The sequence below is a fragment of the Arachis duranensis genome, chromosome 4 (assembly GCF_000817695.3).
Source record: "Arachis duranensis cultivar V14167 chromosome 4, aradu.V14167.gnm2.J7QH, whole genome shotgun sequence".
In the NCBI taxonomy this organism is placed as follows: Eukaryota; Viridiplantae; Streptophyta; class Magnoliopsida; order Fabales; family Fabaceae; genus Arachis; species Arachis duranensis.
This window is the reverse complement of record NC_029775.3, coordinates 101,624,969-101,639,179: the sequence shown is the minus strand read 5'-3', so window position 1 is coordinate 101,639,179 and position 14,211 is coordinate 101,624,969. Positions and strand designations below refer to the sequence as shown.

Sequence of the window (14,211 nt, the reverse complement as noted above, 5' to 3'; positions counted from 1 at the left end):
TTCATATTTGAATTAGCAATAAAAAAAAGTTCAATCATCAAGAAGAACACATCAAATTCATTTCTGGATTCAAATGGACCTCAAATAAATGAAGTAATAAACCGTTACTCCAGATTTGAACAAGTAGTAATTTAGACTCAATCATAAAAAAAAAAACACAGCAAAATTATATCTCGATTCAAATGAATCTCAAATAAACTATGGAATAAACTGAAAGTATTATTATATACCATCAAAACTAATAAAAAAGATTTTAAGCAAAACTTAAACATTAAGAGATGCTTCTTGTTCCGATTGTCTTGCCGGAGGTTATCCACAGGGTTGCTGTTGTGATTCTGGAGGACTATTGCATTAAACAAAAAAGAGTTCAATAGTGACCCAAAATTATTAACCTATACCATTAAAACCTATGATGCACGGAAACTGACACGGACACGGGACATGACACGACACGAGACACACTGACACGCAAATTTTAAAATCTTACATGACATGGAGACACGCATAAATATAAAATATAAAGTATTTTTTAGATAAATCATAATAGTATTTTGATATTTTATTGATATTAAAATATAAATTAAAATTTTTAATTATTTTTAATATCTTATTTTAATTATATCAAGTATTTAAATTTTTTTTATTTTAATAAATAATAATATATACTATATCTAAATTTATTTTAAAAATATATGTTAAGAATAAGACTGGACATGCGGACATGTTATGGTATTTAGGTGTGTCTACGCGTGTCCAGAGAAGAATTTTTATTTTTTATTAAGAGACGGTTAGACACAAAAGACACATGTGTCAATGAAATTATGAACAAAGATTAAAAATACATTAAATTTATTTTTAGATTCAAATAAACCTCAATTAAATCTAAAATGAACCGAATTTACTCCATATTTGAACCTCACAAAACTCTGTTTTTCATTCAATTTTTTATTCTAAAAATTGTAACCAGGGATTTCAGGGGTATTTTTTCTAAGAAAAAAGATATGAAACTAAAATTATCAACCAAAATATTCTAAACTAAAGCACAAGATGTAAATAAGAGTTAAGAGGAATTACTTGGTATTGCTTAGTGCATTTACAGACGGTGTTGAGCTCGTCTGTGTTTGTAACACAGGTTCGCTGCTCAAATTTATAGTCGGCAGTCTAAGAAAAAAAATATTATTTAGTAAATCTAAAGAAATTACATGAAGTTTTAGAAAATGTTAGCAGAAAAAGAAAAAAAGAACTCTATATAAGAAACTCAATCTTACGTCTACGATAAATCCTATCGCGCATCTATTGAGTCACAGTTATCCGGAATAACATTTATTTTTCCATTTTTTCAGCTCCAACATTTGTTTTGTTTTTTTAGCAGCCGTCTCCTCTACTTGTTCATTTCTAAAAATTTATACAATAAATTTTCACTTAAACCAGGATGAAACATAGTTAAAAAATAAATGAATCGAATTTATTTCAAATTTGAACTAGCAGTCAAACAATGTCAATCATAAAAAAACACATCGAATGTATACCAGAGACAAATATCAGAGCTGTAATTAACTTAACAAGCACACATGAACAATTTTCAGTAAATACAAACAAAACTAAACCAAATGAACCTCAAATAAATGTAGCAATGAACCGAAAATAATCTTTTCCAAAACTCACTCGTCTTCTGATTCAGTTTTGCTTTCCGAATCTATCAGAACGGTCTTCCTTAATTTAGTTTGTTTTTTCACTACCCTTTGTGGTTGTTTTCTTTTCTTTGATGATGTTTTCTCAATTTCTTCTTCTCTCTGCAACACATAACAAAAGCTTTATTAAAATAACAATATAAAACTTTAAACAAATAGATAGTTTTCAATAATCGATGGTGAGAAGTATACTCAGATTCAGAAAAACTGTCTTCTTCTGAAGACGAATCCAAAATGACAATTTTCTTTTTTTCTTTCTTCTCCTTTTCCTTTTTTTCCCCTTCAGAAAAATTGTTTTCTTTTTCACATTCTTTTCTTCTATTTCTTCTCCCCTCAATTCCGCTCTGTTCACAAGTCCCTAAAACATAAACTTATTTAATTAGCACAGTATTTTTAGAAACATCTGAATTGAAATTTCAAGGGAAAATTTTTTTTATTTATCATTTCATCAGTTGTTCCAAAAAAATCCAATTAATCAGATTCCTCCGTGTCCAATAGGCTACCCATGGTGGCCTAGGAGCGTCATCTGCTTCTGGTCGAGGAAACTTCGATTCATGAAAATATATTAACATTAAAACAAAGACACAGCCATCAACAAAAAGTTTTTTTCCTTTTCTCTGGGCTTCCCTTCCTCAGGAAACTCAGTACATGAGACACCCAATTCCATCGTCGGATGGTGTCCACATGAAGGGCATGCGGCTTATGGATCAGGGAGATCGTACTTACTGTTGTTGGTAGCAAGAAGCATTTTTGGACGAAGATGACAAAATTGCTCTTGAATTTCAGCCAGTTCTCCTCCCATTCAACACTCATATCAATGACAGATTTTGTCAAAGATGTCAAAATAGCACCTTTAAAGTTGTAAATTATCTCCTTCTGTTCCTCATTCAGTTTGTTGTACTCAACTTTTTCAGGAAAATGATCTCCTACAATATTTTAATATAAACAAATCAGTAAAAAAATGCTCAGTTTCATTTTCTGTATTCAAATGAATCTAAAATAAAGCAGGGAATAAACCGAAATAACTTAAGGAATAACAAAAAGATAAAAAAAATACAAATGTAAAAGGTGGAAAGTATAATACCGCTGAAATTTATACCCAGCGCATCTCTTATCCATGATAGGTATCATAGCAACGAATCAATTCCCTCAAGAGCTTGTAAGAGATGCTCATTTCCGGGATATGTGCCAGCGTACCGAATCCGATTTCTTTCACAATATTTTTCTTTTCTTTATTCATTTCTTTAAATACCTTAGCTATTGATTTTGTTTGGCATCTCAAATCGTGAGTTTTATGCAAGGATTTAAAATAGTATGTTATGATATATTTATAATACAAAAATAGAGTTTATTTAATGTGTATATGCTTACTTTATAGTGTGGCTTCTCTTTTTTTTGTGATCGTCATCTTTTTTATTTTTGATGTAAGGACAAAAAAATTTGGTCAATACTTAACAGGTGAACTTCACTTAACAGTAGAATCAAGTGAACCTAACTCAAATCTCAAATGAACCTAATGAACCGAATTCGATTCAAACTTGAACAAAAGGTGATAAACATTTAATTAGCAAGAAAAGCATATTTCAAATCATTTTTGCTTGCAGATGAACTCAAATAAACACTTAACAGTAAAATTAAGTGAACCTAATTCAATTCTCCGATGAACCAAATGAACTGAATTCTATTCGTATTTGAATAAAAAGTGATAAACATTCAATCAACAAGAAAAGCACATTTCAAATCATTTCTGCTTGCAAATGAACTCAAGTGAACCTAACTCGATTCCCCAAAGAAGCGAATTCTATTCATATTTGAACAAAATGAGATAAACATTCAATCAGTAAGAAAAGCATTTCTGCGTGCAAATGAACTCAATTAAACTAGGTGATGAACCGAATTATTTATCAGAACCAATAAACTAACACATTTTCATTCGTATGCCCTAGTTAAGAGAAAAAATGGAATCAGAGAAACTCGATCTACTAAACGAACCAACTCAATCCACTAAACCTTAAATCGAACTAGGAGAAACGCAAGATTTGCGAGAAATTAAATGAATATAATAACAATAGTTTTTTTCATACTTTGCGGAGTCTTTGTTCTTATTTTTGTCTGTTCTTCGTATCGAAAGCTACACTTGATTCACAGTAGTAGAAAATACGAGGTTTGAGAGATTTTGAGAGAGATTTGAAATTCTCCAATAACAGTTTCAAGTGTGAAGGATGCACATTTTTTTCATATTCAAGCACAAATAAATTGGTAACGTTTGGGGAGTTTCTGTGCGTGTAATACACGTTCATTAATGAGATTGGATTTTTTTGGTATTTGGTCTGCTTGGTTGGATTTAGATAGAAAATTGTTTGGATTGTAACCCAACTGTTATAAATAATAATTGTCAAAGTTTAAATAATGAAACAAAATTTATTTTACAAAAATTATAATGAAGGAATGTTAGAAGGCTATCATAATTTATTAGTTTTAGCCATCAGTTAGCCATTAATGTTTAAAAATATAGGATAAATTATGTTATTAAATTATTAGACTAAAGAAACTAGACCAAAGAAATTGAATTGATGGCTAAGTGATGACCAAAAACAATAAATTTTAATGGTTCTAGCATTTTTCTTTGCCTCATCTACACAAAAGACTCAGAAGCATCCTCGCGGGTAGTGGGGAGAAGCACATTGGTTAACACAAACATCTAATCTGATGGGTAGAGACGTCTTTATTTGATAGTTAAACTAAATTCAACACTAGTGACAAGTACAAACTACAAAGACAGCAGCTAGAAAGCTAGAAAACCGAGATGGGAACCTCGTACCATTGTTTGAGGCAGTCTAGAATGGAGTAAAAAAAATTTCCTTGACAAATTGCTGTAAATACTTTCATGAATTTTTTGTCCGGTGAGGCAGTCTTCTCCGCGGTGAGCAACCCTGCGTTTGATCTCATGAAAGTGGCTGCCCTTGAGTGAATCCGCTGCTAGGCCCCAGCTCAGGGGGTCAGAGGAAACACTTTGCTTGCCCTTATGTGGATCAATTGCCGCCATCTTCCTTCATAAACAATTCAGCTTAGTTATGAAATGTTTAAATAGAGAAATATTATTTTGGTTGGTGTAGTGAGTAGTGACTGCCGTGTATACTATATGCGTTCGTCGCCTTCGTAGATAGAGCCAACTCCAGCAGCTGCTGCATTTGATTTTTCAATTTATTTGTCAAACAAAGCAAAATATGTCCTTCCTATCACGCTATCTTGCTACTTGCTAGTAATTGCTTCTGTACAGTTTTCACAAATTACAAGCAGACTAGATAGAACTATAATAGAGGACACGGAAAGACAGACGGCGCTGTCAACCTTAACTTCATGCACTTTATGTAAAACTTTATATATATATCATTACCTTATTTTGAAACAAGCCTTGATTTTTTCTAGCTGAGTATGAACTCTTATTCAAGAAAAATAAACCTCAGATTCGTACCCTGTTCCTTTTATGCCATGTTATTTCAGCAGTTGCAATAGTCAATATGCCTGGCAAACCCTTATCACTTATGATGCCTTGCAAGCATGGGCAAGAGGCTGCACTGAGGCACCAGAGTTTTTGAAAGATGAGTGCCTGGCTCTTCCAAGTGCCTTTGGGTGGGTCCCATTTCATTTTAAAATTTACACTTCATTGCCTTCATCTATAGATTGCATGACTTCTTGTTGCAACCTCGAGGTGTAAAAGTAAAAGCAACTGAAGGCATAAATGCAAGTAATTCAAAACAAACATTTCCCCTGAAGATGAAGAAGGTTGTAGGCAAAATAAGAGTGGAAGGTAATTATACATCTAAGCAGAATCATATAGCTTACTTATCCAGTTATGCGTTCATGATCTTGAATAATTGGGACAAATGTTTGTAATTGTCCTGCTGTTAGGAAACTAGTGAAATATTGTAGTCTATGAATGTTTTGCAAATGCATCATAGCAGGATCTAGAATCATGACAACTGATGAAGAAACTTTGTTGGATTGACTAATTTGAATAGTTAAAAATCATACAATAATCATTATGTTCTGCTGAGGGTCTCTACCAGTTTTTAGGCATGAAGAAAGGAGAAAAAGATATATACAGAATCGCAAAGAGCCGTGAAAGAAGAACGAGAGACTTGGATCAGGTTAAGTGCATAAAGGATAAAAACGGAGAGGTTTTGGCTCAAGAAGAGAAGATCAATGAAAGGTGGAAGAGCTACTTCTACGAGTTATTTAATGAAAGACAGAAGACTCTTCCGAGCTTTGGTCGGTTATGCACGAGGTAAAAGAGGCTCTAAAGCAAATGAAAAATGGCAGGACAGTAAGACCCGATAATATTTCAACTGAAGTTTGGAAGAACCTTAGAGAGAGGCATCAGTTAGTTAAACAAACTTTTTAATGAGATTTTAAGATTAAAGAAGATGTCTGATGAGTGGAGAAAGAGCACATTGGTACTTTATCTACAAGAATATGGAGGATATACAAAGTTGCAAAAACTATAGAGGAATCAAGCTAATGAGTCATACCATGAAATTATGGAAAAGAGTGATAGAACGGAGACTGAGACAAGAGACACAAGTAACAGAGAACTAATTTAGTTTTATGTCAGGTAGATCTACCACTGAACCGATATACTTGTTAAAAAAGATGATAGAGAGATATCGTAGTAATAAAAAAATCTACATATAATGTTTATTGATTTGGAAAAATCGTACGATAGGATGCCAAAAGAAGTCTTATAGAAGATTTTGGAAAAGAAGAAAGTAAGGATCGCATATATGCCTGCAATTAAAGACATGTATGATGGAGATACAGCTAGTGTGAAGACTCAAAGTAGTGTGACAGAGAAATTTCGTATTGGTATAGAATTATACCAGGGATCATCCTTAAGTCCATACTTTTTCACATTAGTCTTCGAAGTACTCATAGAGCATATCCAAAAACCTGTGCCTTTCTGCATGCTTTTTGCCGATGATATCGTCCTTATGGGAGAGTCAAGGAAACACCTAAATAAGAAGTTGAATTTATGGAGAGAAGCTCTAGAAGTGTATGATCTGCGCATAAGCCGTAGTAAGACGGAATATATAGGATGTAAGTTCGGTCGCCGAAGCAGAAACCCTCATACAGAAGTGAAGATTGGAGAAAACATCTTACAAAAAATTAAAAGTTTTAAGTATTTTGGGTGTATCATACAAGATAATGGAGATATTGAATAGGATGTAAATCATAAAATCCAAACAGGTTGGTTAAAATGGTGGAATGCGTCTGGTTTTATATGTAATAAAAAAGTGTCTTTAAAACTTAAAGATAAATTCTACCGTACCACTATCAGACTGGCTATGTTTTATGGTACAGAGTGTTGGGCAGCCAAAGAGGAATACGAACATAAGTTAAGTGTGGTAGAGATAAAGATGTTGAGATAGATGAGTGGTCATACGCGATTGGATAAAATAAAGAATGAAGATATAAGAGAGAGAGATGGAGTAGCACATATTGTGAAAAAGATGGTAGAATCACATATGGTTTGGACATCTGAGAAGAAGACCGACAGAGCACCCAGTTAGGAGGGTGGATGAGATAGAAGATGAACAAAGAGTAAAAAGCAAAGGAAGACCTAGGAAGACCATCCATGAAGTGGTCAAACGATATCTACATGTAAACAATCTCTTTATAGACATGATACATAATAGAACTCAATAACATTGTTTAATCCATGTAGCCAACCTTATTGTTATTGCTGTTGTTGTAATCACTATGTTCTGCCTTCTGATACCAGGATGCAGTACATGTAAATATGTAATGTTATTAATAATGTTAAAGATCTTACACTGGCATGTAAATTCAGTTTCCGTGAGAACCAAGGGGATGCCCTAGTTGTTGAAGTCCAAGATTTAAAAAAGGCAGTCCCTGGTTGAATCCCAATTTCATCCCTCAGTGATAATCCTGTAAGCTCTCTATTGCTATATCATCTGTAAATATAATTCTCCTCTTTTACACCACCCACATACATGACATGTAATGCATCTGCTTAGTATGCAGAGTGACAATCAAATAAAGGTTCTAACTCTACCAAACAGAAGTTTTTTAAGTTCATTGATGAAAGAAGAATGAATAATATTAAGATAAGAATTGCATCGAGAAAAGGACATAACAGTTTATTAATAGAATATATCTTTAAAGTTATTAAGGAATCAAATCGGAAACTCTGAGATCTATTATCAAGAATCATACATATCTGTTCTATGTGACTGAGGTTTCAGTGTACTTATCAAAAGAGAAAATTCTTTTAACTTTACTCATATCGTTACTAACTGGAATTTTTTCAAATGGGACAACATGGTTTTAAACTTTTAATCATATGATTGTCTGAATTTTGGCTAGTAACAACCAAGATGGTCAATTCTCAATGTGGCAACTCCAACCATGGATTGCCTGGAGCTTGTGAGAGAGTTGCTTGAACCCTAAATAAAGGCCAAAAGTGACAGGAGATTGACCACGCAGGAGGTAAAAATTCTCTCAAGTTTCAACAATGAGCAAGCACTTATATGATTTAAGTTAATCTGCTTTACAGGCATTCATTAGAAATCCTTGAAATTACATAGGTGGTTGAGAGGGTTTATGCAAACTATTACGTATGGACAGAAAATCTTCATTTCTTCTCATCTATATTGATCCTAACTAATGTACAGTTTATAACATTTGTTATAATGTAACCTCCTGTTTGTAAATGGAGAATCAGTTAACAATTTCTTAATCCATTTTCACAGAGAAGCCTACTTTTGGACTGTGAAACTCAAATAGAAAGTCTTCTGACTACAGTTTTCGAGAGCTCACCATCAGGTTTAACTGAGCATTTTGGTCCAGCATCCTGTTCTGCAGCACCAGCTCTGCACCAGCTCTGTATCCTGCCATACATGTCTACGGCAGTCTTCATGATGTACTATCTCTAGATGCTCAAACTGATGCTCTTTTAACCGCATTTATTCATGAATAAGATTCAGCACTATCCTTGAACAGCAAACTTTGTATGAAGCTTGCTTTTCCATGGAAGTTGTATCCTTTCAGCTCCAACTTTTCTCAGGCCAATGAGTTAGATAATATAGTATACAAAGATTAAAATAAAAGCTCATACAAAAGTAAAATGCCTTTCTGGATCCTTTATGCAATGGTAATACATTAAATAACCCTTTTTTCGTTTGTGTCAAGCACCACTGAGGGTTACTTAATGGATACCATCACCATCTCAACTGCATACCTAAAGATGGAAAACCTTTGTGTTTCTATAAGAAATGAAATTCAAGCAGATATAAAGATCCACAGCCAGCATATATTTCCTAGGTATTCATCAAATTTCTTTACAGAAACTAATCAATACATTTTCGTTCCTATTTAGAAATGTTTCTTTATGGTACTAATCAACAATAATTCTTCATCGTTTCTGTTCTTAACCTATAGCCATATTTACTCCGAGCAATAATTTCTTTTGATTACTTAATAGAATTTCTGACATCTGTACTCCAATTTTCAGTTCAATTGACCTGACAAACATCACAGCACTTAGCTGTGTAACCGGCTGAGAACTTTACTTTCTGCATGGCCACCATCTTGTCCACAGGCGCATGTGAACGGCACCTTGAGTCGTGGAATACAAGGTTTATCTAAGAAACTTCTCTGCAGTGCACTTACAAGTACAATAGTGAACAGCATTTGAGGACACTCTCCTTTCTCATTACTCAAAGTTCCCAAAAATGGCATCTTATTGCCTATTTCTGTATTTCTTCAAGAAAAATGTCATCAAACTTCCACATTATGATATGGCTCCTATTCAATGTCTATCTCTATCTCTAATTTTATTCACTATGATAGGTGAATTGACATCACTTGGGTCATTGTCAACCTGGTTTCATCATATCCAAAGAAACGGCATAATTTATTACTGTCAGTCACCAATAATCCCCACAAGAACATGCGCCACCATCAAAATGGTGAAATCTATTGGAATCTCGCAGAACTATCTGCCGATTAACAATCTTTGATATATATTTGAAAGCAGTGTGACAGTCCCCACAAACCCGAAGGTTCTTCATTATCCTGATTGGTAATTCAGACTTGCGAGTGAGAACAAAAGCAATTGCCAACTTTTCACTATGATAGCTCAACAGCTCTTCTTTGTTTTCAAGTTCAACGTCATAGAGTGCGTATTTGCTTTCAGGCACATATCCAGCATCCCTTATTTTCTTCATTAGCTCCTTCAGTTTTTCGTAGATTTTATCTTTTTCCGGATGTGTTTGATCCCCAGCCACAAATACATGAACTTCATCCTTCATTGTCACCCAACTACACCCAGCTTCCTTCTTCACTGCAGCCTTCCTCATTGCCAGCCTTGCCTCCGCCACATCTCCCCACATCCCGCCAGCAGCATACATGTTCGAAAGCAGCACATAGTTCACAGCATTCTGGGGCTCTAGCTGAATAAGCATCTTGGCAGCCTTCCGTCCTAGCTCTGTATTTCGGCCATTTGTTCGACAACATGCTCCTAAAACTGTTCTCCAAATGAGAACATTAGGATCCATTGGCATTGTTTTGATAAAGTCATCTAGCCTGTTGACATCACCTGCTCGCCCAAGGAGGTCTGCCATACAAGAAAAGTGCTCTATTCGAGGTGCTAGTCCATATACTTCATTCATTGACTTGAAATGCTTAAGTCCTTCATCAACTAAACCTACATGACTACAAGCTGATAGGACCCCAACAAAGGTAACATGATCTGGCAATTGCCCTTGCTGTTTCATCTCTGTGAAAAGCTTTAAAGCCTTTTGTCCATGTCCATGACGTGCATAGCCTGATATCATTGAATTCCAAGAATACATGTTGCGCACAGGCATCAATTCAAAGAATCTTGACGCATAATCTATCTTTCCACACTTTGCATACATGTCAACTAGTGCACTACCTACAACAACATCAGTTTCTAAACAAGCTCTTATAGCACATGCATGGACTTCCATACCACGCTCTAAAGTTGCAACTGAAGCACATGCACTCAAAACAGTGGCAAGAGTGAAACCATCCAATCTTTGGCCCTCTTGCATCATGTGCGATACCAAATCCATGGCCTTGTGCAGGGTGTCATTGTGTATATATCCAGAAATCATGGAATTCCAACTGACTTCGTCTCTTCGCTCAGACATTCTGGAAAAGATAGTCTCACAGTCCTCCATCTGCCCAGACTTTCCGTAGAAAGCTAGCAGTGCATTCTCAATGGCATTGTCATCAGAAGCAGAATATTTTAATATCAAGGTATGGATTTGACGGCCCAATTCAAGAAGTGAAAGAGAAGAAACTGCTGCTAAAATATTTATAAATGTGACTCTATTAGGCCTCCACCCGGCTCGCAACATCTCCAGGAAATATTTTGTAGCCTCTGAAACAGATGTTTCTGAAGTTGCTAGTGCACCAATGAAAGAATTCCAAGAAATCTGATCATACTCTGGCATCTGAAAAAATACTTTCCGACACTCATTCATATAATCAGTTTCTGCATATAACGTAAGAATAGCATTTGAAACTGAAACATCCGAATCAAGCCCCAATTTAATCCCTTCACCATGTATCTGTCGTCCTAACATGATCCAACCCAGGCTTGCACAGGAACTCAAAGTGCTAATAACTGAGAAATTTGAGGGCACCATTCCATGTCTCCTCATTGTATTAAAACAGGCAACTGCTTCCTCAAATTGCTCATTATGGTCAAGGCCAGAGATCATAGAATTCCACGAGACAATATCTTTATTAGGCATGAGTTGAAAAATTGAGCAAGCATTATGGACGGCACCACATTTTGCATACAGATTAACAAGTGCATTTCCAATCGGAATCCAGAAATCAAATAATTCTCTGCGAATCAAATAAGCATGAACCTCTTGACCCTTTCTCTTGCCTTCATTCAAATTTGAGAATTCAGTTAAAGCACTTAGAAGAACCACATAAGATTCTGCGTTTATTTGAACCATATCTTTCATTTCCTTGAATATGTTAGCTGCTTCTTCACCCTGGTGCTGCCTTGTCAATCCAACCATTAACCCATTCATAGTCACTACATTCATATCACGCATCTGCCGAACAATTATTTTTGCCCATTCAGTTAAGCCGTATCTTGCAAAGCCATTGACTAATGCACTACCAACATACAAATCTTGTAGAAATCCGGATTTCTCAATCCTTGTTAAAATCTGCTCAAGCAAAATCAATCGACAGTCAAACACAGAGCATGCAGCAGTTACTAAGCTACAGAAGGTATATTCATTAGGCGTAAAGGTGAGCTCTGTGGCTTCCCTTTGCATGCTTGAAAATAGCTCAAAAGCAGAAGTTGGATCCCCCCTACGGCAATACACTGAAATAATAGAATTCCATGATGTGGAGTTCTTAATTTGTATTTCATCAAAAACACGGCGAGCATCATCAATGGAACCGGAGCAATTTGAATACATGGACATGAGCACATTAGACAAGATTATGTCTGAAGAAAATGGAGACTTAGAAATTAAGGCATGAATATCCATGCCGAGTTTAAGCCTAGTTGGACCTCCGTCTTGGCAAGCTCGAAGGGCACTACCAATGGCATAGTGATTTGGCATGAGGCCAGCAGAAATCATCTCTTTGAATAAAATACAAGCGTCATCAGGCATGCCATTTTGTGCATATCCTGAAATCAAACAAGACCAGGAAACAGTGTTCCTTTGAGGCATTTCAGCAAACAGCTTCCGGGCGCAAAACAAATTGCCAATTCTGACATAAATGTTGACAAGAGTATTGGACAGGAAAACATCACTGGAAAACCCAGTCTTGTATAACTGCAAATGGAGCTGATGCGCATCTCTCACGGAAGAAGAACTTTTGTATCGCTGGGCTAGCAAGTCATGATACTCCAAACTCAAAGGTGGAGAATTTAGTTGGTGGTGGGATAACTTGTCATGAAGCAACTTTTGTGGAGGTGGGAAGACAGTAACAGCATGCCTTGAATTGTAAAAGAGTCGCCTTTGGCAGCGTGGATATAAGGTACCGCCAAAACATCTCATGCTTTTGGCCACTCTACCGAGTCATCCTCTACTTCAAACGGGTTCTGGTGATCACCGAAAGGACTGATAGGTTAGAAACAAAAAATGGCGGTAAAGAAATATAACCCCGCGGAAGGCGACGAAGCAAGAGTCAACCCCGCGAGTTGCTTCTGCCGCCGGCGACGAGGAGCCCAGGGAAGGCCACAAGACATTGAGACGCCGGCGAGTGTGATGAGACGAGACTCAAGTGAGACTGAGAGGCAGAATCAATTCAGGCAGTGGCAGAATCGAGCAGACAACCACGCACGCTGCAATGCAGGCAGCAAAAACCACGCACAGCTCGAGCACTCACGGGCGGAGGGAGGCGCGGCGAGACGCGAGTAGCCGACGGAGGAGAGAGGCGAGACGCGAGCACACGACGCGGAGGATCCGGCGAGAGGCGCGGCAACGGTGGCGAGCATGCGGTGGCGGTGAACCGAGATTAGCTGAGAGAGAGAGACGAGGGTGGGGTAGCTTCAGAACTAGTTTTGTTTTTCCAAATAAAAAACTTCAAACCCCGTTCCCCAGTTTTCGCAAAACGCCAAAACCCAACAAAGTCAAATAGGTTCCCACCGATTTTGTACGTGTTTGTAATTCAGTTTACAAATTGATTTTACAAACTTAATAAAAAATAAATTTGTGTTCAAAGTAACTTTTGTTTGAGAATTTTTATATTAAAATAAATTATAATAAAAAATATTATTTAAATTATATTATTTAAAATTATTTTTGGATAAAAAATTATTATAAAAATATCAGTTTAAATAATTTTTTATATTATTCTATTATTTTATTTTGAATATTTGAATAGATCTCATTAATTAATTTTAATTTCAATTATTCTATTAATTTCTATAGTTTCGCAAAATATTTAATTAGGTTCTTATACTTTTTTTTCCTTTTAATTGAGTTTCTACATTTTTTTCTTTTTATTTAAATCTTTGTACTAATTTTTTTAGTTGGGTCCTTATACAATCAAGCCAATTATTATTAAGAGGGACCTAATTGAAAACAAAAAATGTTGCAGGACCAATTAAAAGAAAAAAAGGATAATAACCTAATTAAAAATTTTGCGAAACTATAAAGACCAAAAGAATAATTAAATCATAATTTTATAATAAAATTAATATTTACTTACTAAATTAAAGTAACATATAAAAATTAGCAAAATAAAATTATATATATGAGTTTTTTTTGTGACTATATATATAAGAGTATTTAATCTGTTATATTTTTTAAAAATTTTAAGTATTAACGTAAAAATGTTAATTTAGTATTTTTTTTACATCGTCTTGTTGGTTTAATACTCTTAATAATTTTATTCTCAATATTATTTTAGAATCCAACGTGTATGATTTTATTAATACCTATGATTAATTTTTTATTTAATTGTTTTTTTTAATAGGATCATAATCTAT

The 14,211-nt window shown here is 35.1% G+C and overlaps 1 protein-coding gene across 1 annotated transcript; it reads right to left on the bottom strand.

The window, feature by feature from the left end:
• Positions 1-9,017: 9,017 nt before the first annotated feature.
• On the bottom strand, positions 9,018-13,259 carry LOC107485279 (putative pentatricopeptide repeat-containing protein At5g09950). Its single transcript, XM_016105791.3, has one exon. It carries the CDS (start codon positions 12,773-12,775, stop codon positions 9,641-9,643), a length of 3,135 nt encoding a protein of 1,044 aa, XP_015961277.1. The 5' UTR covers positions 12,776-13,259; the 3' UTR covers positions 9,018-9,640.
• Between the last annotated feature and the right edge of the window lie 952 nt (positions 13,260-14,211).